The sequence below is a fragment of the Helianthus annuus genome, chromosome 15 (assembly GCF_002127325.2).
Source record: "Helianthus annuus cultivar XRQ/B chromosome 15, HanXRQr2.0-SUNRISE, whole genome shotgun sequence".
Taxonomy (NCBI): Eukaryota; Viridiplantae; Streptophyta; class Magnoliopsida; order Asterales; family Asteraceae; genus Helianthus; species Helianthus annuus.
This window is the reverse complement of record NC_035447.2, coordinates 76,519,512-76,529,217: the sequence shown is the minus strand read 5'-3', so window position 1 is coordinate 76,529,217 and position 9,706 is coordinate 76,519,512. Positions and strand designations below refer to the sequence as shown.

The window sequence follows — 9,706 nt, the reverse complement described above, 5'->3', positions numbered from 1 at the left end:
CGTGAGGTATGTGAACCTGTATATAAATGGAATTTTAAAAAGGTATGCTATGCCTTAATAAATAATTTATCTTATGAAACGTTTTTAATAAATCATGGCGAATAGGATTGTAAATAAATAAAAATAAAACCTAAACGATCTTGGAAAATCCCAACACTCTATGACAAGCCCAAAACCTTCTCTTCTACCCATTCCATTTGGGAGTGAATAAAGCCACGTTATAAAGAGTTTTGCTTGAGTACAATCAAAGATTCAAGTGTGGGGGTATTTGATACGCGCAAAATGCAACATATAAATTATGTCAATAGTGGCATAAAACTAACCCTTTTTTAGTACTAATGTTAGAAAAGTGTGTTTTTGTCTTCCTTTTGTATTTTCAGGATGAAATGAGCTCAAATTAACAAAAGAAGTAAAAAGACGGCTAAATCTAACATAAATACAAGAAAAGGAACAAAAGTGGATTGCCCGACCCCTCGACAGCATCCTCCCAAGCAAAACAAGGAAGACAGAAGGCTGAACACGCCCCGTGCTCAGCAAGCACGGGGCCGTGCCCAAGAAGCAGCAGAAAAGACAAACCTGTAGAAGCTTCTATTGCTCACCACGGGGCCGTGCCCAGTGGACACGGGGGCGTGGTCAAAGTACAGTAGGCGCATTAATTGTAATTGCGAATTACAATTAATGAGGAGAGATAGTGTCAGATGGGCACGGGGCCGTGCCCAGCGGACACGGGGCCGTGCCCAGGCTTCTGTTCAGCCTATAAATAGGAATGCTTGGAGACATTTCAACTCATCCCTTGGCATACCACCTCTCTCACACTTCATCCACCACCCACCACCATCATCCACCACCATCATCCATTGTCCATCATAGAGTGTGTGAGTCGTCTCGGGATCCAAGATTGATCGTAAGAGTTCTTGACAATCAAGGCCATGTTTGCCTAAGTCTCTTACATCACTTGGTGAAGACAAGTGTTTAGTATAATACTTTTTATTTTTAATCTTTTGCACTTCTTAATTGGTTTTGTATTAATGACTTTAATAACTAGTTTCTTATGTTGAAGGTGACTCTTCCTTATCGTTTGTCCGTGGTGTCTTTGCATTATTTTACTGTCTATATAAAATAAAAGATTTTCACTATTCATATCTCCACGGTCTATATGGAGGTATGTTGGCTACCTGGTCGGGGGTTAAGGGAACGGTTTGGTAAGGGTCTTGCCCTTGTTCAGCGTTTAGAGGTCCTGCAAGGGACCTGGGTCAAATTTAGTAGGACCTCCTTTAATAACCAAAGGTATTGGATGGCGGGGGTCCAAACTCTTTGATCCCCTCATAATTTAACTACTATTAATACTATAACCCGGCTATTTAGGACTGTATCCCTGCTGACTCAGACTACTTAGTCGAGGGTAACGTCACCTCCAAAAGAGGGGCCTACCATAATTTGCATTAATAACTTAATTCATTATCTTTCAATAATCCGACCCTTTAGGATTGTATCCTTGCTGACTCAAACTACTGGGTTGAGGGTAACGTCGCCTTCAAAAGAGGGGCCTACTACAATAACTAAGATAATCTCTTAAACAAGTGCCAAAGTGCGAAAATAATCAAAGGTTATACTAACACACGAGTCGGATCCAAGTGATTCATCTTGTCTATCTGTTTTATTTTATTTTTACTTTTCAACATTTAGTTAGTTTTATTTTCTTAGTTTTAAAAAAAAATCTTTTCTAACATTTTGATTTGATTAGACGTTGAGGATAAACCGGTACTAAAAGCTCTTGTGTCCTTGGACGACCTCGGTATCTTACCAACACTATACTACGTCCACGATGGGTGCATTTGCCCATATGTGTATCTAGTGTTAGTAAATATCGTGTTTTATAAATTTAAAACTTGGCTAAAGTGTAAAAAGGGCTTAAAATATATACCTAAAACATATATACACTAACGCACATCAAGCTCTGATACCATGTCAAAACATTTGGTATCAAGCTGTATACATCTCATAAATACCCAAACCGAAGGATTTAAACCCTAAAAAAGAATATTCTGAATACAAGATACAAAGAACTGAAACACAAATCACTCATACTCTCTAAAGATCATCAACACGATGATCTTAATAACTAAGACGAGAATCACAACTTCTGCGAATGAACAAACTCACAAAAGAAACCCTAAATCGCCCCTAAGAGAGAGAACGGACAGAAAAATGAAAAATATCTCACTTAATCAAAGCAGATACGGGTCAAAGTCTTTTAGACACCCAATACTTGAACCTGGATATCCAGGAGAATTGTTATAACAACTTGAATCCATGCTGCACTTCTGAACTTGTTATATCTTCACTTGACGACTTAATCCATTAAGCAAGCCCAAATTCTTGTGTAACAGGCCCAATACGTGTAACTGCAACAAGCCCACTTACCTAAACATTAACAAACCAATAACAAGTAATTAAAGTTTTATAAAAGCTGAATAATATAAACAAATGTTACAAATAGTGAAATTGTAGTATATCATCGTATATTTTCTACAATTGGTGCATAGGCCGCATAACCTGATATTTTTTTAGGTGGAATGGACTTGATTCTCCTCCGAAGACCTGTTCTAGTGGAGAGTATTCATGATTAGCAATTGATCTTGATCTGATCAGTGCAACAATCAGTGCAACGGCACATGCAAAAACATCTCCTACCCGTAAAGATGACTATTTAGCCATTGAATGTATATTTAATTAGGGATTCAGCTAAACACTATTGTTGTGAACATGAAGCACTGTATATTAAACCTTTATCTCGACAACATATGCCTCACTGTATTTCACATCATGACATGTTCAACGATGGTCTTTATAACTAGTCAAAGAGTAGCGTTAAACTCCTTTTTAAACAATTACCCAAACATAATTTTCCTAAAAAACCTATTTTTTCAAAAAGTTATAAGGAGGTGGGAAAATGGAATCCCAAACACCCCCTTAAAAACCATAAAATGTTGGAGTGATCCACATTATCCTATATATTATCCTATATATTAATAATAGAACCTTATGAATAGTATTTTTTATATTATAATAAATATATACAATTTTTTCTTCACTTTTTAAGTTGGATAAGCCTATTGTCAACCGGCACTGGTATCGAAGATATTGGTACGCTCCGGTTCAGTGTCATTAGTGCATTTTATTATCCTATATATTAATAATAGAACCTTATGAATAGTATTTTTTTTATATAATAATAAATATATACATTTTTTTCTTTACTTTTGGATAAGTCTGGTGTCAACCGGCACTGATATCGAAGATACTGGTACGCTCCGGCATTTTATTATATTAAATTTTGAAATATAATGTTATAGAGGCATTTTAAGATACTCAAAAGTGAAAGGACTTTTTTCAATAAAGGTACAACCTAAAATAAGGGTAAATTAGTCTTTCAAACACAAATTAAACTTTAATATTATCATTTTATTTACATTTTAATTCCATCATCTTTAACAAAATTATAGATAATTAATCTTTAGTTACATTTTATCCTCTTATCAAAAACTAACTGTCCCCGTGATTTTCAAACAGTTATAACTTTTTTGTACGTTGATATTTTTTTAAATTACACCATGAAAACGAGTACTTTATTCTCTTTAGTTTGAGTATAATATTTTTATAGTTTTTTTAATTAAAATAATTGATATGTTACGGGATTAAAAGTGTCTAAGGGTAAGTAATAACAGAATTGTTAGCCAAAATTGAACCGGAAACTGACGAAACCGAACCGAAATAAACCAAAAAGTTAATTAACTGAAAACCAATTAACCGAAATCCAAATTAACCAAATCCAGTTATCGTTTGTTTTGTACCCTTGTTTAACCAAACCGAATCAGACCATTCATATTATCATATATTTTTTGTTTCTGTACCTTCAGTTCATGTATTTCTTCTTTTATACCTACATTTTATGTCTTTATACTTCTATTTCATTTATTTATTTATACACTAATCTCATGTATTTATACTAGGGGTGAGCAAAAGGAAAAATCCGACCCTACCCGACCCGAGAACCGATCAAACATAAAATACAGAACCGATTCACTACCCAAAATATAGGGTCGGTTCCGGTCCATAGGTCCAAGTCGGGTTTCACCATGAAAAGAACCGACCGACCCGACCCTATTTTATATGAAAAATTGGAACCGATCTAAATACCTAGGTACTTGGGTTCGGGTCGGGTTGGGTATATTTTCGTTTCGGTTCTCGGTTATTTTCGATCCGGACCTAAACTTGCTCACCCCTAATTTATACCTCAAATCCATGTATATTTTTAAACAAAAGTTTTAGCGCAAATTTGGTTTTAGGTATTAACCGAAATTAAATGAATCAAACAAAAAAACTGTAAATCTAACCGAATAAATCAAACAGATTAACCGAAAACTGACTATTTATAAAATAGACTAACCAATGACTTTGCTTTCAGTTGAAGATAATAACCGAACCAACCAAACAATACACACCCTAATAATGTCTTTGTTTCCCGGAGTATGGCAATGTACTCTTTTGATATATTAATATTTAATATGGCCGCATATGTCCTCTTGGATCTTACTAAAAAGAATACCCGTTGGCATGAGTAATTATAAAACATGGTCAAACACCCCTCAATGATCACTTTATTAGAAATCTCTAGTACATTGAGGAGACAAAATACATACATATCCATTTTTTCATGCAACATACATAATCTCATATATAATTATTGAAAAAAACATCTTATGCGAGTATGCCTGGATGTACGGACGCTTGAATTACATTACAATCACTACAAAAGGGTAGTTTTTATACAATGAAGCTAATAAAAAATAAATATATAATAAAACAAAAGGTCATGATAAACAACTAAATCCAGTAAAACTACATAAAAAAGGCCATATCAAGATCAACTTACAAAGAAGCAACAGCTTCTTGTTGTGCAACATTGTAAAATGAACTCATGGTTGTGATACCAAGTGCAGCACCAAATAGTGATGCTCGTGATGATTTCAAAATCTTAACATGTACATAATCACCAACTCTTGGAACTCGATCGCCATCACAACCTGCCAAATCCGGAACCGGTAAGTTAGTGAAAATTACCCTGTGACCCCTATCGCTCTTTCCTATTAGCTCGGTTTCAGGAGCTCTCTTATTCGGGCCTTCAACTAACACGAGCTGAACCGACCCAATTTGCGAGTCGAAACACTGACCGGTTGACTCGCGGAACGCTTCAATAAGTTCTGTCAGTCGTCTTTGTTTTACCTCCTCGGGCACATTATCGGTATAGTTTCTATGAGCATGTGTTTTCTCCCTCATGCTATATGCAAACATGTATGCCATATCGTAACCAACCGCTCTTACAAGACTTAAAGTGTCTTGGTGTTCCTCCTCCGTCTCCTCACAGAAGCCTGTAGAGTAGAATTGGGCCGAATTTCAAAATATTAGCATAGATAATACAAATATATAAATACCGAAAAACAAGTGAAAAGGCTATGAAAGGTAAAAATGAGGAGCCAAACCCAAATGGATTCTTACCACATATGAAATCACTGGTTAACCCGACATCTGGAATTATACTCCGAATCTTGCTCACGAGTTCTAAGTACGCTTCTCGTGTGTACCCCCGTCTCATTCTTTCAAGCATGTTGCTATTCCCGGATTGTGCAGGCAAATGTATATTTTTGCAAACATTGTGCCTATCTCTCATTATATACAACAATTCATCTGGGAAATCTTTAGGGTGTGGAGACGTGTATCTAAACCGAATTTCTGGAAACTCAAGTGAAAGTCTATCTAAAAGATCCGCAAAACGCAACCCGACTTTTTTCACCTTGCATTTACTCGAAAACCCGTCACTCAGCTTCCAATCAACAGTCGGTTCAACTTCATCATCACCCGCATCGTTGTAACTGTTGACATTTTGACCAAGAAGCGTGACCTCTTTGACACCTTCCTTTTCAAGTTCCGCAACTTCTTTGACTATAGATTCGACAGGACGAGACCTCTCTCGGCCTCTCGTAAACGGAACTATGCAAAAAGAACACATGTTATTACAACCCCGCATCACCGAAACAAAAGCCGAAATAGAATTTTTGGATATCCGAACCGGGCTTATGTCAGCGTAGGTTTCTTCAAGAGATAGAAGGGTATTGATCCCCTTTTGACCATTGTCTACTTCTTGTAGAAGGCGCGGCAAATCACGATATGCATCGGGCCCGCAAACAACATCGACCATTTTATCTGCATCTAATATTTTATCTTTTAGCCTCTCGGCCATACAACCGAGTACAACTACTTTTGGAGGACGTAAAGAGTGTGATCGCCCCGTGGCAACATTGCTTTTCCAATGTCGTTTCAAGAACCAAAAGTAATTAAGTCTTTGCCATACTCGTTGTTCAGCATTGTCTCGAATAGCACAGGTGTTAATGAAGATAATCTCGGCACTCTCCGGGTCATTTACGATTTCTTCATATCCAGCTTTTTTCATAACCGATAAGACAATCTCCATATCATTGACATTCATCTGACATCCATAGGTTTCTTGATATATACGACCTTTTGGCAGGACATCACTGGAAAGTAATAGCTCTAGTTAATCAGGTAATTATTGAGATAAACGTAAAACTACTACACTATCAAGATTATCATATTCTGGTTATATCTAAATCACAATAATCAATTTGAAAAAGACATCCAAACACCCTCTAAATACAATAATCGGCAAAGAACAAGAGAATCATGACTACAATAGCTCTTGGTTCTGTTGGTCAATATCTTGGTTTTTAAAGGTGCGAGGCACTCCGATGCGTTTTGATCCCAAAAGCCGATGTGCGAGGCATGTGCACAGTGTAAGAGTGGCGTTAGTTAAAAAATACTAAAATATTATTTATAGTTAATATCAAGGTTTAAAGGAACGGAAACGAGTTTTGAGGCGTTTTCCCTTCGCCTCACGAGGCGTAAGCCTCGAGGCGAACCGAGGCGTAAGCCCAAGGCGGAATTAAAAAATAAATATAAAAATTATATATCTTATAAAAATAATAATACTAACTAAATTCATCCTCAAATTCATCAAAATGATCAAAAACACACATAAAAAAGACATAAATTGCTTGAAATTGACACAAAAATTCAAAAACAAGTATCAAAAACCCTTGAGGCGCACATACAACATAAACCCCCTGAGGCGCGCCTCAGAATCGTTTTTGGGTGTTTCACCTCGAGGCGCGCCTTGAGGCGCACGCCTCAGCCGTTTTTTAAAACTATGGTTAATATTTTAACTTGTTAACTTTTAAACACTAAAATATAGGATATTCTCATCATCTGTTGTCCAAACGATGGTTTAAGTTGTTCAAATACCCAGACCCATTACTCATTCGATGGTCCAACTTGTTCAAATATTCCAACCCATTGCTCAATCGATGGTCAGTCTATTTAATCAGATTTAAAAAAAAAAAAAAAAAAAATCCGGACTCATTGCATTCGATGGTGGAATTTGTTGAAATGCTGATCAACTACATAAGACGCCGCATAAGCCACATCACATGTGTATCATGTAATCGCATCGCATCAACTTCAACGATACGTTTCCATCGCGCATTATGCATGCCTGATGCGCCCATATTTAAACCAAGATCAATATGACAGCAAAAACAATTATTTGACAAATTAAGAACCAAGATAGATACCTAATAATAATCATAAGGTACATAACAAAATCATGAATAAGAATATGAAATATCTCAATTTCAGTTTCAAAACTGATATGGATTCTAATCATTCTAACCTTTCTAATGCAAATTTGCAACATTATCCCTCATAACAAGAACAGAAACAAAAAAATGGTATAAATCCGGCCTAGGGTTTCATTCGTACACGTATAAATCAACTTACTCAGCTTGAGTATCACTATCCGAGACAATAACAGTAGCAGCTTGAGCTTGAGCTTTAGCAAGGAAATGGTGAAAGCTAGGGATACTGTTCTTGCTATCATCATTGAACACAGGGTTATGAGACAGTTTTCTGGAGAAATCGAGGGCTCGGAAAGGGCGTTTTGTGGGGAGACGGGGTGAGAAAATGAAGATTGAAGAAGAAATGAGGCGGTAATTGAAGCGGATAGCAGAGTGAGGGTGGATGTTGAAGATGGAGGAGAGAGTGGCCGCCATTGTTTGGAATTGGATAGGGGGAGAGACAGAGAGAGAGAGAGAGAGAGAGAGAGAAGGTGGATGGAATAGAATCATGGAAGCCCTCGTGCCCGCAGGGATGTGTGGTTGCCCCGGTTGGTTCGACCGACTCGACTTGACCCGATCCCTCCCTTAGATTTATCATCTCGTTACACCACGCGTAGTGATAAGGGTGAATAATGTTTTATTCATGGGCTTTTTCCGTCACCTGTCATCCAAGTAAGCAAAGGGCATTATGTGTCGTTTTTCACAAATAGGCGTAGTGAGAATAATGACCAATAATGCCCCATCAATCGTTAACCAATTATTAATTTTTTTTAATTAAAACTAATAAATTTCATTAAATAAAAACATACATTGTTAAAATAATAAAAAACCCAAAATAAGAAAATAAATTACAATCCTAAAAAAAATAAAAAACCGAAAAAAATAAATAAAAAACTATTAAGCTAAAGTCCGTATTTTTGACGGATTTGCTGCCGATGCATTTGGGCTAGGATAAATGCGTCGCCGGTGAGATGGTCGATGGGTTTAGACAAAAATTCGATATTTTTCTCCATTTGTCTCGATTCTTGTATCGCGAAAAACTTTTTGTTTTCGGCGTTTCTTTCCTCCATAGTTTGTAAACGCATAAGACCGAGATCTCGAATGTCCTAAAGGCGTCGATTCATCTCTTCAAAATCTTGCTTCAATATTTCGGGATTAGATGAAGAGGACTCCATTTTTTTCCCTTATGTTTGGCACTTCTTTTACCCAGCAGTCATTCCAACTCCAAATCCTCGTCGTCGTCTAAAATAATATTTAAATCGACGTTACGAGTATCTGAGGTGGGTGTGTCCGGGTCAACTAACGATGATGTTTTGGACCGCTTTGATTTACGACTACCGCTAGACGTCATCGTCGGTACGTTTGAGCATTTGGGACTTCCTCGTAAAAGCTCCCAACATCTCAAATACGTGAAAATGCCCTTCGTAGCATTATATTCTTCTGACACTCTTGTTAAAATATTTCCATCGTTTTGGTCGCTTCCCCAGTTGTCCCGAGTGCGTTGGAAGACCTCTTGAAACTGATGACATTTAAAGTTGATATCGCTCCATTTGCTCGAAATAGATCTTTATCTCGATATCCATCTTACCCATTGCTTTTAAGAACGTTTCACGAATTTTTTTGCCAAAAAACCGGTGATATTTGATAATTTGCTACGAAAAAATACAAAAATTATAATGTTATATTTTACAAAAAAAAAAATACATGGGCTGAATTATGTAAAAAATAACTTTTTAAAACGCTTACCAACATTGGGGGGTCTCCAATATATCTAGCCACGCACGTGCCAACGCGTATTCCTTGTCTTTCGTCCATGCTTGGTAGTTTCCTATTCGTCGAGGAGCGGTTGGATATTTCTTTTTGTGAGACCTTTTCCCACATTTGGATCCCTCGACAACGGGCTCGGGTTATGTCTCCGGTACCGTTTCTATCTCCAGATCGGTATCTTGAGTAGA

General features: G+C 36.9%; 1 protein-coding gene across 1 annotated transcript; it reads right to left on the bottom strand.

Moving 5' to 3' along the window:
- Nucleotides 1–4,782: 4,782 nt before the first annotated feature.
- Nucleotides 4,783–8,284, bottom strand: LOC110897818 (CDK5RAP1-like protein). Its single transcript, XM_022144546.2, has 3 exons — nucleotides 7,915–8,284; nucleotides 5,560–6,596; nucleotides 4,783–5,432 (listed from the first exon to the last, which is right to left on the bottom strand). Exons 1-3 carry the CDS (start codon nucleotides 8,259–8,261, stop codon nucleotides 4,933–4,935), a joined length of 1,884 nt encoding a protein of 627 aa, XP_022000238.1. The 5' UTR covers nucleotides 8,262–8,284; the 3' UTR covers nucleotides 4,783–4,932.
- Between the last annotated feature and the right edge of the window lie 1,422 nt (nucleotides 8,285–9,706).